Source organism: Homarus americanus, unplaced genomic scaffold (assembly GCF_018991925.1).
Source record: "Homarus americanus isolate GMGI-L3 unplaced genomic scaffold, GMGI_Hamer_2.0 scaffold26347, whole genome shotgun sequence".
Classification (NCBI taxonomy): domain Eukaryota; kingdom Metazoa; phylum Arthropoda; class Malacostraca; order Decapoda; family Nephropidae; genus Homarus; species Homarus americanus.
Window position 1 is genome coordinate 1 of NW_024731813.1, and position 17,708 is coordinate 17,708.

Consider the following 17,708-nt stretch of genomic DNA (forward strand, 5'->3'; position numbering starts at 1 on the left):
CGCAACTGAACAATGAAAAGGAGAATAAATATCCAACAGCAAAACAGATGAATGTTAACAATACGTTATCTTATTCCACCAATTACAGTTAAGTAAGAGATTACTGTTAGAATGCAATATATACGACACCACTATCCATTGTTTTGGGGCACTGCCTCCCCTAGGAGGTCCTATTGTGAGCCACAGGCCTTGGCAGGATCCCTGGGAGCAGTGGCGCCCCATAAAGAGGCCTAGGGGGAGCCACCGCCTCTGGAAGGGCCCCTGAAGGCGCCACCGCCGCTGGCAGCGCCTCTCGGAACACCACCGTCTCTAGGAACGTACTTAGAGGCGCCACCGTCCCTGGAAAGACCCCAGAGATCACGGCTGTCCCTGTTAGGCCCCCAAGGGTCGCCAGTGTCCCTAGCAGGGCTCATGGGGGCGCCGCCATCCATGTGATGGTCCCTAGGAGCGTTGCCGTCCCTGTGAGGGTCCCGTGTTGCCGTCCCTGAGAGGCCCATGGAAGCTCGGCTGTTCCTGAAGGAGCTCCTGTCGACGCTGCCTTCCCTTAGAAGGCCCCTAGGATTGCAGTTGTCCCTAAGAGCGCCCCTGGTGGATCCAGTGCCCGTGACAGGTCTCCTGGGGGCACCGCTGACCCTAAGAGGGTCCTGGGGGCGCCTCCATGCCTGGCATGGCCAAGTGACCCTCACAGGGATAGCGGCGATCCCAGGGTCCCTTACAGGGACGGGGGCGCCTTCAGGAGTGTTCCCAGGGACCGCTTCACCCCCAGGGGCCATACCACAGTGGTGGCACATTCACAGGCCCTTCCAGAGGCGGTATCTCCGCCAGGGTCCCTCTATGAGGAGCCTCTGCAACCAAGGACCCTGCCAAGGGTTGCGGCGCCCCTATGGGCCCTCCTAGGGTCGGTGGCGCTGTTATGGGACCTCTGCCAGGGTCTCTGCCAGGGACGACGGCGCACCCAGGGGCCCTTCCACAAGCAGCATCGCCCTAAGAACTTCATAGTTTTGTCGTACATTTTGCATTCGTCCAGTAATCCCTTAATTAACTGTGATTGGTGGAGCAAGATGTAACGTCATTAAATTACAGCCAATAGGATAACAGGGAAATCAGTCAGCACAACACCTCAACTTATGCTTTGCTGTTGGATATTTATTCTCGTTTCACTATTTAAACTCTCGACATATGATGTTAAATAAATACACACTGCCTATAGCATTTTCAGTATTATCGCAACCTGAACATTGAAAAGGAGAATAAATATCCAACAGCAAAACATAAGTTGGGGTGTTGTGCTGACTGATTGCTCTGTTTTCCTATTGGCTGTAATTTGATGACGTTACCTCTTATTCCACCAATGACAGTTAAGTATTAACTGCCCCTGGGGGCACTACCGCCCCTGGAAGGGTCCAGGGGTCGCCAACGACCCTGAGAGGGCCCTTGGGTGCACCACCTTTCCTGGGATGACCCCTGGGGGCGCTACCGCCCCTTGAAGGGCTCCTGGGGGCGCCAGCGCTCTTGCGATGGTCCCCGGGGGATGTCACCGCCTGTGTAAGGACCCTTGGGGTCGCCGCTACTCTTAAGGAAAGCTTGATGGGGCGTCGTCGCGCTGGCAGGGACCCTTGGGGCACCACCACACCTGGGAGTGCACTTGCAACCGCCACAGCTTCACGAAGGGCACTCGCCGACCATGGGAGGGTTCCTTCGGATGCGGCCGCCTTTAAGAGTGCCCCTGGGGGGATCACCGACCCTCCAAGGGCTCCTTTTTGCGTCACCACCCTTGGAACAGATTCTGCAGGCGTCAACGCCCTGGGAGTCTTTACCGGCCACTTTGAGAACCACTGCTCTAAACTAACAGTCTCTCCTCACCTTTCAAGATTTGGTCACTGTCTAGTTTCCACTTCCTCCATCTATCACCAGTTCCCAATCCCTCTACAAAGCAATAGGTACATCAGCAAAACTACTTGGAATTGCATCAATTAATCCTGTTCATTAGCTTTCTGGAAACTCCTGACTACCTTTTGTATATCTATTCTTGCTAATCTTTTCACACCATGCAGTAAAGTGGTTGAAATCATGAAAAAGAAAAGTCATTTTAGTCTATTCATTAACTGTAACTGCTTTAACATCAGTATAAGCCTTTCAACACCATCCTCGTATTATATTCATGCATTCTGCTGCTTTTTGGATATTTATTAAAATTTCATATTTCAAGTAAAGGCATTTTCTTCTTTTCATCTACTTCTGAAGTGAACAGCTTTCCTTTTTTATCAAGCACCACACTTAGCATTCTTTTGATATAGTATTACCACCTTAGCACGCCCTGGTTACCTTTCTGTTAAGACACTATTTACACATCCACATCATCTAATTTATGTTTGTGCAGTACTTCTTATTCTTTGCATCCTATTCAGCCCAGATATCACCATCAAACATATAATTTCTGTTGCTTTAATTTGCTTCTTCCTCTTCCATCCAGAGTCCAAGTTTTACACTCGTATACAGTATAATTAATTTAACTTAACAATTCCATTATACAGTCCATCATTCAATCATGCATTTTCTAAAGACATAATACAATTACTGAAACTGGGAAATGAGTAGGTCTTTATATATACAGTAGATTGTTGTTACGTGGATTCTTTATTGAAAGACTGCAATAAAAAATTACAATAAGCTTTGTATTACTCTTTAGGCCTTTCTCGTTGTTTATTATTTCTGCTGCTTCTGACCTGTCTCTTAAATCTGACCCACTTGCTATTTCTGTGTTGCCCTGTCTCTCTCAACCCTATTCTCTTCTGCTGCATTTTTTGTAAACTTCATTTTCTTGCTTTTCTTCACCATTTCTCTGAGGAAAGAATAGATGTTGCATAAATATAGAGAATAAGATGGTAAAAGCAAACTTGCAGCTACACAAATTTTCCAAAAATAAAAATTAGAAACACCAATACCAAAAAAACAGTAGACCCTTGCCATTTGTGGGTTTGATATTCGCGATTTCAAAGATTCGCAGAAAGCAGATGGTGGCTAGCTTGTGAGCCTTTTCCCGCAGCACAACGAGTCACCCCACGCAGCATCTCATGTTGTACTCTCAAAACTTTAGTGTTTCTGTATGAAATGGCCCCTTAAAGACTGCCTAGTGTCAGTGTTAGTGATGCTAGTGGAGTGAAATGTAAAAGGCAGAAGTCAGTGATGACCCTGATAAAGAAAGTTGAATTATTAGATAAGTTAAAAGAGGAGATGAGTGCTGCCGCAGCTGGTCAGTTGTTTGGTATAGGTATATAGTAGTGTACTAAGGTAGTATAAGTTGCTCTTCGCGGTTTTGCCTATTCTCGCCCTTCCTTGGAACCTAACCCCTGCAAATAACAAGGGTTTACTGTAATTCAAAATAATACATCAGAGCTTTGGAATAGTTTCTGAATCAAACACTTCTCCACTTATCCACTTCAGCAATGGCGGCTCAAAACAGAATGAACCTTACTTCTGTCTACGTTTGTTTAGCTGCTCATAGAGAACTCCCTGTGAGACATGACCTCGATCTGGCTGCTGTGTGGATAACTTCTTCTTTTCCTTTCTCCTCAACTTCTTGAGTTCCAACATCCAACTTGGCACCTCCTGACCAGAACTGTGAATCACCTGTGCAACACTGAAATAAAAAAAATTAAATAAAATTCACTAAATCAAGTTGATATAAATTAAAAAATAAAAGAAATCTCTATTACTAGTGAGAGTAAAGTCAACAAGCTGAACTAGTTGAGGTAGCATGAGTGTAAAGAGCATCTAAGCACCAGTAAAGTGATCAGTGCAATAACCATAGCAGTTGAAAAGCTCAATACATTAAGTCCTCATTTAACGCCGTGGTTCCGTTCTTGAAAAACGCAACGTTAACGGAATCAATTTTCCCCATAAGAAATAGATAAAATATGCTAGTTACATTTCCCAGCCTCCCTTTGCCCTATAAAAAACACTACATATACATAAATTCAATGGAATTTTTATAGAAAATAGAATATTTTATACATCCAAAAAGATAAATAAACTAAATCATTTTGTATTGTACTCTCTAATGGTATTGTATTGCTTCTTCACAACACTAGCACTTGATGGGCGCTTGGAAGCCATTTCGAATGGTTAGAGTTCAGTATTTAGAGCAAAAACACTTAAACACACACATACGCTGTGGAAGCCTAACAAAGACTGGGTATGCTTGGGGACGCTGTGACGCTCCGTGAGAGAGCGTAGAGCGCCAAGAAGAGAGACGGGGTTACGCCATACAAAGTTGTCCTTGACGACGTTATAAGAAATCGGTCGGGATGTTGTTGGAATCATGGGTATCTAAAGTAGCGACATTATAACAAAACAACGTTGTCAGGGGCAACGTTATACAAGAACTTACTGTATAAACAATTCCTTTTCAACACAAAGAAAGAACAGAGTGAATGTAAACAGGTCTATTATTTGGATAACCTGTACTCCATATAAACCACACATACACAAATGGATGTAAACTTTTAAAAATGAAGTCAAATATATCTGCACTATCTTCAGGTTACACTTCTTTATCAAGTACAACTATCCAGCTCTTAAGTATAATTTTAAATTCTCTTACTTCCCTTACTTATATGAGTACTGTTCGTTATTTCACTCCTATGTGTGCTTATTTTGCAAAGGGCTTTAAGAAATAAGGAAACTATTGTGTAATTAACAGAGAACAGTGCAACAAAATATTAAAGTAATAATAGCAACATTGCTGATTTACATAAAGTACAATACATTTAATGTATCTGAAAATGAACAACTATTAATATAAAATCTTGACTATGACTTGGGTGATGGACAGCACTAAACCAAATTACATTCCAGTCTGTGAGTGTACCACCTTTGAGTACTGCAAGGCCAATTATGAAACACACTCAGTCAATTGATTTACTGACTCACCAACACTACCAGTATAGTAATGTAAGATAATCCACAAACCTATGCTGATACAGTATTCGAGTCAATCTGACACTAAGGACTGAAGCTAGAAAATTTATTAAGCCTTAATACCCATTGCATAATTGATGGATTTTCAATATTTTTCAGTATTCTCCTGATACCGTATACTGGAAAAAAAATTGCTATGCGTCTTTGCCTTTATCCTTTCTATTAGTCCAATTTTTTTTGTCACCACTGAAGTAATAAATTTCCTGATAAATTATACAAACTTAATTGCTGAAGTGTTGTCCACATCCTCACCTTCTTAGGAAAGGTTTGTCATCCATTGTCCAAAATGTGATGGCATGACCTTGGTGGTGAGCTCGTCCTGTTCGTCCTACTCTGTGGATGTAACTAATGGCTGACGGTGGGAAGTCAAAGTTGATGACGAGGTTGACACCTTTGAAGTCAATACCTCTAGCCATGAGTTCAGTACATATCAAAACCCATATTTTTCTTTCTCTAAATGCTCGAACTACATTGTCACGCTGAAAAGAAAGAGAAAGCATCAGTACTGTATATTATCCTATACCATTCTTCTAATGGTTGGCATGAAACCATGGCTTATTTTCCCAGTCATGTATATTGCTAACAGTCCAAAATAAAATATGGTTGCTCACCCTCCAAAGGCTCGGTGACATGAATTTTTTTTAATTAAATAGAAAAAGTTACCTGCAGCTGTGTACGATCAGAATGAATGGCATCCACCATAATATTATCATATATCAGCTCCTTAAACAAATCTTTAGCTCGCTCCTTTGTTTGTACAAACAGTAGAACAGGTGGCTCATAACCCTGAAATACAGAAGTTGGAGTCAAAAGTATTCCCTATATTAATATCTTAAAATAAAAGGAATTACTGTACTACAGTTAAATGAGGATATTGATATTAACACTTCCACTCTAATAGGGTAAACATATTACTGTACTGAAATAAATGTTGCAAAAACAAAGAGTACATAAGAAGAAGAGTGTTAGTACAGAAAAGGAAGAAGTCGTGAGGATCAAGAGAAGAGGAAAACTTTGCTATTGGCATTTATAGCTCTAGAAAGAGCTTTGATACAGTAAACAGAAAAAAACAATATGGAAAACACTGACAATATATGCGGGAAATTGTTGAATGCTGGCCAGAGATTTTATAGCAAGAAATAATCCTTTGATTGAGGTTGTCAGGAAGAGGAAAACTAGTTCCCTGTGGCAGTAAGACTTAATCAAGGATGTATTATGTTTCCATGGCTATTCAACATCTTCATGGTTAGAGTGGGAGAATGGGAAAGACTAAGAGAGAGACGGCAGGAAGGGATGAAGGATGTACTAGATGCGAGGAGATGGAGATCGATAAAGTAACATTATGAGTGAATGAGTGAGGAACAAGGCCCATAGGATGAGCTGTTGGGTAGCAAGACTTTTCCTACTATGCTTAAGGGTACCTGTAATCAAGAGCAAACACAGACATTCATATAATCTCCTCAACACCATGCTCCTGTATCTTCTTTTGTACCGCTGCTTTTTTATTGTTCATCCCCCCTCACTTCTAAGACATCATTCACCCCCATCCTTGTACAATATCCTTCATGGTCTTCCCCTCTTCCTTTTACCATCCATGTACTTTGAAACATACACCCTATGTACCAATCATTTTTTGCTTACTCTCTCAGGTTCTCCATATCACCCGAGCAAACCCAGATACTGGTAGAAAACAATAATAAAAATAGATAAAAGAAAACAAAGAGCACAGGGATATAGTAGTATGAAAGTAAATGTATTTTCCGTTCAAAGAAAGGTATGGGAAGCAATGAGATTTTGGAGTAAGAATAGTACATCAAACACTATAAAGCAACAATTACTTTCAAGGAAAACTTTATTTCCAAGATAAAATGCAAGAATAGAAGAAATCATAACCAAACAAACTCCTCCATTCAAAAGTTAATAAATGACACAGAACACAAGCATAAGATTCAAACCTTTCTTAAAATATCTCGAAGAGCTAAAAGCTTCCCACTTTCATCACCACAGAACTTGAGGTCTTGTTTCACATCCTCTGATGCAGTGTTCCTGAAAGTAAACAATACTGTGCACTTCATCTCGTAGTAGGTACAACTCTTAAGATACCTGCAACAATATACATACAATTTTACTGATGCATGAGTGTTAATACCTATAAAGCCTAAGCAGAAAATATAATTACAATTTTCATAAATACAACTTACCTGATGCCCACAGACACCATGGCAACATTGTTAAGGTTCAGTTTGCACCAGTCCTGAACCTCATGGGCAAATGTGGCAGAAAACAGGGCTCGTCTGATATTGGGCCCCGTGCAGGCTTGGTACACGACTGCCAGCTGGTCTCTGAAGCCATGTTCTCCTGCCTCAAACAGACGGTCACTCTCATCTATGACTAGCCACTCCACACTACAAGCACAAAAATTTTATTACTATCCTTCAATATATATAAAAATAGTTTCCGCTTTCAAAACACCGTACAGTATCTCCATAGAATTGTTGGTTATTTTTAATATTTAGTCATATCCTTCAACTAGAAACAATACAGTATGGTATATCAGTTAAGACGCATGTAGATGACCACAGTAAACCCAGATGGGTGACCTACCAGAACTTCAACAGTAGCTAGCACTTACTTGGATAAATTGAGGGGTGAACCATCAACTTCCTGCAAGAGGTACACCAGGCGGTTTGGTGTTGTTACAAGTACATCTGAAAATTCAATGATAATTAATTACCTTATCTTGATTGATCATGATTTAAACACAGTCTTATTCGATAGGTATTAATACCACGCTCTAAAAGTTCAGAGGAATGGGGACAATAGCCTTCCATAACAAATGTTTTTGGGTTATCTTTACCAATTCTCCCCAACTCTGTATTTCTCTGGGGATCGAGCTTTTAATTTAATTCACTATCTGCTAAAAGAACAGTATCAAATGTAAACCAAAAAGTTGATAGTAGTTTAACATTTACTTTTATCCCTTAAAACTGTCATCAAAACCTCTAAGCAGATAATGTACAATATAAACAGTAGGCATCTTTATCCACCTTCCTATTTTGATAGTGGTACTGGAGTAGTGAATACTATAGAGTACATCAATTGTCCAAGAAAGTATATGTGCAAAATTAAGTTACTTACCAAACTTCTGAGCAGATTGAGGGCCAAATTTCTCCATGGCTTTGCTAACATTACTAATGATGAATGCACGTATTCCCAGCCCCTCAGCTAGTCTCACACACTCTCTGGAAACATCATTACAACAGTAGTATAGTATAGTATAAACGCAAAAAAAGAACATGAAACTTATCATAAATTTGAGCCAAGATTGACATATGATTGACTGACTGCCCATATCAAGTGGACATTAGGAAGGGCATCCAGCCGTAAAACTTTATACTTTTCAACAAGCCTGATGGCAACCAGGTCACCATAGCTGTGCCCAACCCTTGGTCTCTGATATATTTTCAGGGCTGGCACCATGGGTTTGCAGTGGTGAATGAGAAGGGGGAGGGGGGAATCCCATTCAGGTTTTACCAAATAGTTGCCAGCAGGTAATTGCAGCTAATGCATGCAAACACGGAAAAATGGCCGAAATTGTTGACGAGGATAAACCCTGGACACATAACAGGTCTTTTAAATCTACAGTATATGCAATCAATATGACAATTCAATTTCTGATAATAATTACATATTTGCTTCTTCCTTGAGTAAGTCACATCATTTTTTTCTACATTTGAGCTATTTATTTCTATACTTGTTAAATTAGATCTCTTTTCTAAAACATTCACTAATCTTCCTACAGGTACCTGTCTCCACACAAACATCAACTACTAGTACTGTATCTACATTATGTGTGACTTTGAAATTCACATATGCAGTACATTCAATTTATCCAATACAATATGTTTCTTATGGCAAATATCTAATTTACACAAACTTCTCACCTATATGCCACTAAAAATATCTGTATAGCTTCAATCATCAATGTTATTCCAATTGCTGTATATCCTGCATACTGACAATGTATGAAAGGATAATCAAAATCTAACTTCTGTGGCTATACAGGTATTGGAGGTCACCTTAGTCTGAAGCCTTAATAAGACAAAGGAGAAAGCTCTCCCAATGCTTGATGAACATTTAACTTAACTCCAGATTTAAAATTGGGTGAGATGGATTGTAGATGAGGAGTAGGCAATATGGCACATTATAAATATTTTACTTCATATGAAATATTAACAATGAGAAGGTAAATGATTTTAATTTAAACACAACAAAGTGTTAGCTTGTATGAAAACCTGGGTGCTGCTCAGTAAACTTCGACTGTGAACTACTGTACGAACAAAGACTGACCTGTGTGTCTGCCTGGCAAGTTCACGAGTAGGTGAGAGAATAACAGCACGAAATCCTTTCCGTTGTGGGCCACCCAACTGATGCAACAGAGGAACTAGAAAAGCTGCTGTTTTACCTGTAGAAATGCAGTACAGTTTTGATGTTTACTATTCCATGCCAATGTGGATAATGGCTGTAACAACGTGATGATGACTACAGTATAATATCTTAACACAATACAGTACTGTAATATGACTATAAAAGAGCAGAAAGAAAATTACACAATGTCAACTGTATTTTCACTACCCCTAAACTGATCTCAATTGTAATATTAATGACGACTGTATATATAAAGGATGAAAATATCACCTGAACCAGTGGGTGCACACCCAAGTACTTCCCGGCCCTGTAGCATGAGAGGCCAGGCCTGCATCTGGATGGGTGTTGGGCTGGCAAATCCTTGACTACGAAGGTTGCTTGTAATGATTTCATTTACACCAAAACGTTCCAGCAACTATACAAAGAAAGAAGATACCTATTTCAAACCCTTTTATCCTTATTGTAAATTTGATACATATTAATTTACAAGTCAGTAACTATCCTTATCAGGGCAATGATACACTGTACTGGTACACCCTATCACCAGCACAGCATACAATGTACTACCTCACTAACTATACTAAGCCATTCAAAGCAACCTGACATATTCTTTTTGAATTGTTACAAACATAAGATACAGATCCCAGTCTAGTCTACAGGCACACATCCACATAATACTACTGCATAAGGAGCTACTAACTGTAATCCTCAGCTACAATCTACTAATACCTGAAGAGAAGCTATAGTACCACCTCAGTCAGTTTATGTATATGAATTTTCTAAATTCTAAATTAAAAAAATACTGCACAGGTAATCTAAAGCTACAGAAGTACTCAGTAAAGAGGACTACAACATAAGATTTTTTGTAATAACTCATAATGAAAAACTCATACAAATTTGGAGTCGCTATAAATCACGAAATACAAGTTCATATTCTTAAATTTGTCTAGGGTTGAACTTCAAACATTTTCTATTTCTTCTTTTGATTATTCATGTAATCTCTTTTCCAAAATCCTGATCAATTAACTAATTAAGAAACTAACATGTGCAAATATTCACTATCAAATTCATGGTAAGGTTCCTGGTTGGGTAAGCAATGTAGTCACTTTGTGATACCATATACCTGTATATACAGTATAAGGTATGTAAACTAGCCAAGAATTTATTATCTATGGGAAGTAAAAATGAAAAACTTCTTCACATTTACTTCATCAATAATTATAGGAATCACACCACAGATGATCCAAATTCTGCTAGTCTAAAGCCCAGGGTCTGAGCTGTGACTGCTATGAGCTTTCCTTTTTCCTTCCTTCTAATTTCCTACTTATGCATGCTTCCTAAGTTAAGTGCCATCCTTTTCACAGAGTCCAATCTCTTAGGACAAACTAGAAGCTATCAATTTACTTTTAGGATAGTTAAAACTAAATAAATTGGTGAAGTTCTTAACACAACATAGGTGTTGGAGATGGTCAGTGGCTCAAGTGTGTGGGAAGGATTTTATTTGCATTCACAAATGAAATATTGAAGGGAATAAGATGTCAAAGTTATAGACAGACTGAAAGAACCTCATGCTTCAAGTCTAGGATAATTTGTGTGAAATCAATGAAAACAAACAGACAAAACACACACCTTGTCAAAAGAGTCCAGAGGCTCAGGCACGTCAGCTCCCCATACGTGAATCCCATTCTTCTTGCGCATGTGGTTCACCTGATACACCAATCAAATATGTTAGCATGCTTCACAAGAAAAACATACAATATAAGCAATCAATGATAATCTCATGCATTTAAAGTTTGTTCTACAACAAATATCATAAATTGGAAGTTTTTGTGAATAAAATGTTAATATTTTGTATAATTTTTGTTAGTTACCTGTTCTTGATGGAGTTCTAGCTGTTTTTGCTTGGCACTCTTCTTGGTCTTTTTCTTCTTCTTTTTGTCTGAAGCAGCTCCTCCAAACTGTACATCAGTCAGCATACTGAGGCCACCTTCTTCATTCTCACTGCCATCTGTGGCAATACACAAACTTCATAGCCATGACCCTACGTGGGGGTAGATTCCCTTCTACAATTATGATGTTCCCAAGATTCAGAACATTTCCTATTTTGTTCTGAAAATTAGCCAAGCATCAAAAACTTTTGACTTAACTGGGCCAGTACAGTATAAGGGGTACTGGTATTCTGATTATAAGCATACTCATGGACTTTCTCCTTGACAAATTGTGTAAAAGTAGGGTTTCTTACTATGGCACCTAAGTGATCCATAATGCACCATGCTGACCAACCTGCACCAACCTTTGCAAACAAATATACTAATTTTAAAATAATTAATTACACAGGCCAATTAGCAAGGTTATCTCCAGGCATTATCAATCTACAGTACTGTATTCTTAATTATTCTCAGCATTGTGAGGTTTTAATAAGGACATAGCGGTAAAATATGGGAAATTCACTCTTATTCCACTTGTTATAACATGTAGTACAGGTATACAAAAGCCTTTCACCAAAGACTTATGCCAGCCACACATTGAAGGGTGCTTTCTACTCGGGTGTCCTAATGTCCATTCAGCCCTTTAATTTCAACTTGGAGTTTGAATCTACTTTTCTAATTTTGGAAGCAGTGGACCAGTTCCTCAAATTCCATGGGTGTGATGAAACGGAAGCAAGGTTACAATGTACAGGTATCCCTCGCTATATAAAGATTCAAGCTACAAAAATTCCCTTTTATGAATTTTGTGTTCTTACATCTCTTTTTATTAAATAAAAGCTAGTCTCGATTATACGAATAAAGTATGGTCCCTTAAGGTAATGTACTAATGTATAATTTATTATTTTTTTAATGTGTTAAGACTCTAAATTACAGTTAAGTTATTCGAGAAACAAAAATTACCTTAATGAATGGTTTTCAAGGAACTTAAACCGTTCGTACACTGTATAAGGTACTTGGATATACAGTACTGCACAGCACAGTATACAAAACAGGTAAATGAGATGCAAGAGCACTCACCTCCTATTTTAAGGGTCACTGGTTCATGCCCAAAGCATCCCCAGTCCACCCAACCCTGTACGAATACAGTACAGTACATAAATTTACAACTGAGGAAGTGATGGCCATTGAGTGCAGTGCTGGCCACTTTACCTTAAATACCAAATGTTTGACATTGTGTGCTATATCCATACTCCCTCTAACAAGCCATCTGGCTTAAGGAAGTATGTATATATTGTGTGTCTGTCTATACGGTATATCATACCATACCACATACTGCAACTCTATTACTAAACCGTGTATTATTATTATTATTAAACTGTTATGGTAGATATTATATAATTAGGCTGATAAAAGTACATAAAGTACTGTAGCTATTGCAGGAAATCAGAAAAATTGGTATAAAAGAAAATAATGATTTTACCTTCTAGTTTTGAGTTTTGTTCTTCAGCAGAGCACAGTTCTTTATCAGACTCGGGTTTTGAGTCATCTGCTATGCAACTGTCCTCATTCCCCAGCTCCTGAACTGACTGTTGATCCTGTGGAAATGTTACAGTATAGAGAATTCATTGTATGGCAATGGTATAACTAGATACAGATACAGTTATTATGATATGCAAATAATGCTTAAGTCCATTCATTTATGAAATAACTAGTGAATTTAATGATGAGAGAGTAACAGTACAATACTGTACTAGCAATATGACACCCACAGTGTAGCAGCTATGGAAAGAACTTTATTTTTCAGATAGTTTTTTGTTAGGTAGCTGGTAAAACTGGTTTTGTGCGCAATGTCACAAATGAAATATCTACCATCTTACTATGCGGTACTGCGCATGTACGGAACAAAAAAAACATATGAAGGCCTGCGAAATAACTACCCAGATTGCATAATATCCTCCAACTCTTTGCTCAAGATCAGATTACAAGTGGTGGTGGTAGATGATTTTAGCTATTACTGGTTGATTATACTATGTAGCTTAAAATAAGGTTAACTAATTGTCAAATCGCTGATTACCAGTGAACACCGCGAGAACTATATATGACCGTGACTCTGGCAGCATTTGGTATTTATTTTGCCATCAGTCGATCATTGCGTAGCTATAAACATACCTAACCATATTTTTGTTATGCATGGAACTTATCCTTATAAAAGAGGCGACATTTACTAGAACCTAATAGAACTTGACCCAACTATTGAAAAAAACCTACCTAACTTACCTAACTTCCTCGCCAGGGAGTAGACCCCCTGTAATATTAAACAGAAAGTACTTAACCAATCTGAGCACACTCACGGCAAAATAGCACCAGTAGGAACTTAGCCGATCATGGCAAAATATCCAATACGTAACTAATTAGCAGAAGCCACCCCTGAGCACTGACCAAAGGACTACTCCCTATACTGTACTGATAGATCAGTACTCCCATGCCGTGAGCTGTGAGCACACAGGATATGCTCAGGTCAAGCTTTGGTATTTTTTTACAAGTTGCCCATTATGTCCCACAACATTTTTGGGGTCCAGTTCTAGGTATATCTCACCATTTCTAAAAACTTTTCTTTGTAACGTTTCCAACGCAAATGATAAGTTTTTGAGAAAATCGCATTAATTTGTTCCGTAGTCATCGAATACCTGTATTTTCAAAGTCCAGTGCTGATATTACCTGCATCCTCAGAGAGCTCCTGGTGTTTGTATGGGTCGTAGTCAAGATCGTTTTACATGGGCTTTCCTCATGAGGAATCCTCACAGTGAGCTTTGCCCAAGCCATGGGCATAGGTCATATTCTAGGTGGTATGAATCGTGGGGTTTGCGTGGGACTTGCTCAAGGTGAATGTAGAAAAGAAAGTAACAGGGAAAAAAAAGTAACAGAAAAGATGTAACAAAAACAGAATCAGAAAAAAGTAATGGCTAAAGAGTAACAGCAAGTAAAGTAACAGTAAATGGATGGTTTCGTCCAAGCTACTTAATTACCTCTTTGTGCAGCCTAACCTAACCTACCCTAACCTAAACTATCATATCACACTCTTTCCTAACCTTCAGAGGTTGAAGACCCGACTACTACTTCAGCAGTTTATGAACACCTACCTCCCCACGTCCAAAAGCTGTCAACACCTCCAGAAACTAAAGAAACCTCCTCACCACCTTCAGGATGTCATACCTACTGTACCAGTCTAGAATAATGTAGTAATGTGTATTTTATTAATAAAGTGCCTGTATATGTTTTTATTCATATTTAATTTCATGTATATCTGTTAACTTTTTTCCCAGTAAACTGATACTACCACTGATACTTTTTTCCTTGTAATTTTTTTTACTTAATCCATTATTTTTTTCTTGTTGCTTTCTTTCCGATCAACGCTCCAGGTCTGCCAACATAGGAAAAAAGGGTATGTTGGTATGCCGTATGCATACAGCTGATCACAATTTATGTTAGTTGTGGGCAATAAAAATCAAATAAAGATACAGTAAGCCCTCGAAAACACAGCATTTTATATAAATCGCCACGGATATGGTCTCGGAATGTATTAGTATAACTTGAGAAATGCCGCGATATGTAAAATTATATGGGAAAATCTCGGCATATCTGGCCACCTGCATCACCTATCATGCCTCTGTGTCACCTACCATACCTCTGTCTCACCTACCATGCCTTTGTGTCACCTACCATACCTGTATCACCTACTATGATGCCCTTTTCTTCACCTGCAGTGCTGGTAAGTATTACTTTTTTACATTTAGTAATTACATGAACACAAATATGGGTCGATAATTTTTTATTGTATTTTTGTAGGAGGGGGAAAGCACTTTGATACGGAATTTGGGATAACCCATCAAGGCCAGAGCCACATGTGCTGAGTTATTGAGGGATTACTGTATACTGAATCAATAGAATTATCATATATACTGTAGTGTACAAAGCTTGTGGTATATTTTACAAGTTTCATGTCCAAAACCCTTATGGGCAACTTTACCTAAAAATTTACCCAAGATTTTAAAGAACAATAGCTTTATTGACACTATATCTGAAACCAAACTTGAGTAGATATTTTGTGGTGTGACTATTCTGCATAGCTATTGCGCAAAATGTCACCTGTTACTTATTTCTCAGAGTTAGATACTGTATCTTGCCCAACACCGAACCATTGGTCGGCAAAATGTCACCCAGAATATGATGTTAACACTCGTTAAACAACTACGTAATTACCTACCCTAGACTTCTGAAAATCACTTTTAAACTTCTTGTTATTAAATTTGATTCCCTTTGTGAGTTTTCTGAATATGTCGTATGAATTCATGACGAGCCTGGTATCATATGTACGGCTTTTCACTTGTTAAAGTACAATTTTATGTTCTCCGGTACCATTTACTGGTGATCACTTGGTATGTGCTTCATTCCTTCAGGACGGTGAAGTAATATTATGCCAAATCCTTTACGATTTCTTCAAGAAAATTCTTGTTGTTTAAATGCAGTAAAATCTCCCTTTTCACACTTGTATTACAGGTAAACCTCCTCCGAGCCCTTCACACCGAGCACCACCCGTCCAACACCACCCACAGTGTTTACTGAACGACGAGCCTAAACCCAAGTTCACCACACGTGTGTTTTATGGATGCACGAGGAGCATATTATTAAATCAACTCAATCTTTATTGCTACAGATGAATTAAGCAATGGATATATAAGCAAATTTCTCTAACATTATTCCATTTGTTGCTCCAAAAGAATTTTGAGAATTTTGTGATTACAATCAATAGTTTATCCCTATGCACGCATCTAAAGCGCCTTCACACTACATTGTTCTACGTTCTAACCGTAGTTTATCTACAAACAGAACCGGATTTACCTACTTGTGGGTCCCAGGCCAAACTCACCAATGTTTGTATGTTTCAACCACTGCGGGCCTATACTTATTGTACAGGGGCCCCATACTCCGGGCCCTATACTTATTGTACAGGGCCTTTATGGTTGTGACTATATTATATAATGAAATACTCGATGTACACTTGAAACAAGGTTATACGCTGGCACGCTGCGCGACAAATTAGTTTCAGTGGGCACCCAGATACCGGTGGGCCCTACGCCAATGGCCTACTTGGCCTATTGGTAAATCCCGCCCTGCCTACAAACATTCGAGAGACTTCTTTAGAGAAGATATCCTTGTATGTGTTGTTGGCTAGCTACTTTGGCTACTAGAAAATGGCCGTAGACACCATAGAAAGTGCTCAGCATATGATTTCCCATCTTGAAAAATGGCCGCCATCTTAAAAATAGCCGCCATTTTGAAAAATAGCCGAACTAATGCCAGAGTTCATACGATCACCACAGCTAAGTTAGGAACCGTTAGTGAATCGTTCTTACGGTTGTGTAGTGACTCTGGGCCCTGGTCTCCTATCTCCCAAACCTTAACTATCTTGTGTTATTGTACTCTTACTGTTCTAGAGTGATTACATATTATATTCTGGGGTTTAGGATTTACTTTTAGAGTGAGTTGCTGAGCTGTTCACTCATTATTTGTGACCTTTGTTTTGTATAAAGTTTGTCATCAGTTTTCCTTACTTATATAACTAAACAGGTTGAAGTAAATAGTTTTTGCTGTGATTTTGAACATAAATGATTTCTTGAGAGCTGTACATTCCTCCATACAAATGTTTGTGGACGATGCCAAGTGATTTAAGGAAATTAAGACCCAAGCAGACTATGAAGAGCTGCAGAAGGACCTCAGTGAGCTTCAAAAATGGTCGACGAAATGACAGCTAAGATTCAATGTCACGAAGTGCAAGGGGATGCACCTGGGACAAACCAACGGCAAGGAAGCGTATCATATGTTCCAACGAGACATAGAAACTGCATTAATTGAGACTGAATGTGAAAAGGACCTAGGTGTGTATGTCGACAATGAACTGAAGTTATAGGGGCATTGTGAGAAGAAGGCGAATCAAGCAACTAAGTTATTAAATCTTATGAGAAGGTCGTTCAGATATCTTCAAGAGCGAGGTGCTTCCCTGCCTGGAGTACTGCCGAGATACGCTAGTGACTATCAGTTGATTGAAAATGTCCAAAGGAGGGCCACCAGACTGGTGCCTGGACCTCGGCACCTCAGCTACCCAGAGAGACTAGAGCGCTGCAATTGCCTAGCTTATACTACAGGCGGGCAAGGGGGGACCTAATTGAAGTGTATAAACATCTCAAAGGGCACTACTCAGTCGAGTGTCCTTACCTGGAGCTGGCGGACGCTCGCCCCACAAGAAGTCACAGTTCAAGGTTGTATAAGCCGCAAGCCCAGAAAACTGTAAGGGCAAACTTTTTCGGAGAGTTG

At 39.2% G+C, this 17,708-nt stretch overlaps 1 protein-coding gene across 2 annotated transcripts; it reads right to left on the reverse strand.

Moving 5' to 3' along the window:
- Window positions 1-2,618: 2,618 nt before the first annotated feature.
- On the reverse strand, window positions 2,619-15,951 carry LOC121867832 (probable ATP-dependent RNA helicase DDX52). 2 transcript variants are annotated; one of them, XM_042367951.1, is made up of 14 exons: window positions 15,601-15,951; window positions 12,817-12,931; window positions 11,280-11,416; window positions 11,038-11,115; window positions 9,679-9,823; window positions 9,331-9,445; window positions 8,119-8,222; window positions 7,613-7,688; window positions 7,182-7,385; window positions 6,936-7,026; window positions 5,644-5,766; window positions 5,233-5,459; window positions 3,476-3,640; window positions 2,619-2,842 (listed from the first exon to the last, which is right to left on the reverse strand). In XM_042367951.1, the coding sequence occupies exons 1-14, from the start codon at window positions 15,685-15,687 to the stop codon at window positions 2,752-2,754; spliced, it is 1,758 nt and encodes a 585-aa protein (XP_042223885.1). In that variant the 5' UTR covers window positions 15,688-15,951; the 3' UTR covers window positions 2,619-2,751. The 2 variants fall into 2 exon arrangements, with proteins under 2 accessions (XP_042223885.1, XP_042223887.1); XM_042367953.1 differs by lacking the exon at window positions 15,601-15,951 and having other exon boundaries at window positions 11,280-11,517; window positions 12,817-12,932.
- Window positions 15,952-17,708: the final 1,757 nt, after the last annotated feature.

Coding starts and splice junctions, on each gene's coding strand:
- LOC121867832 (XM_042367951.1), bottom strand. CDS start 15,687: ATGAATTCATACGACATATTCAGAAAACTCACAAAGGGAATCAAATTT. Junction 11,417..12,816: donor ACAAAACTCAAAACTAGAAG/GTAAAATCATTA, acceptor GTATTGCCACAG/ATGGCAGTGAGAATGAAGAA. Junction 5,767..6,935: donor TTCGAGATATTTTAAGAAAG/GTTTGAATCTTA, acceptor TCTGTATTTCAG/GGTTATGAGCCACCTGTTCT.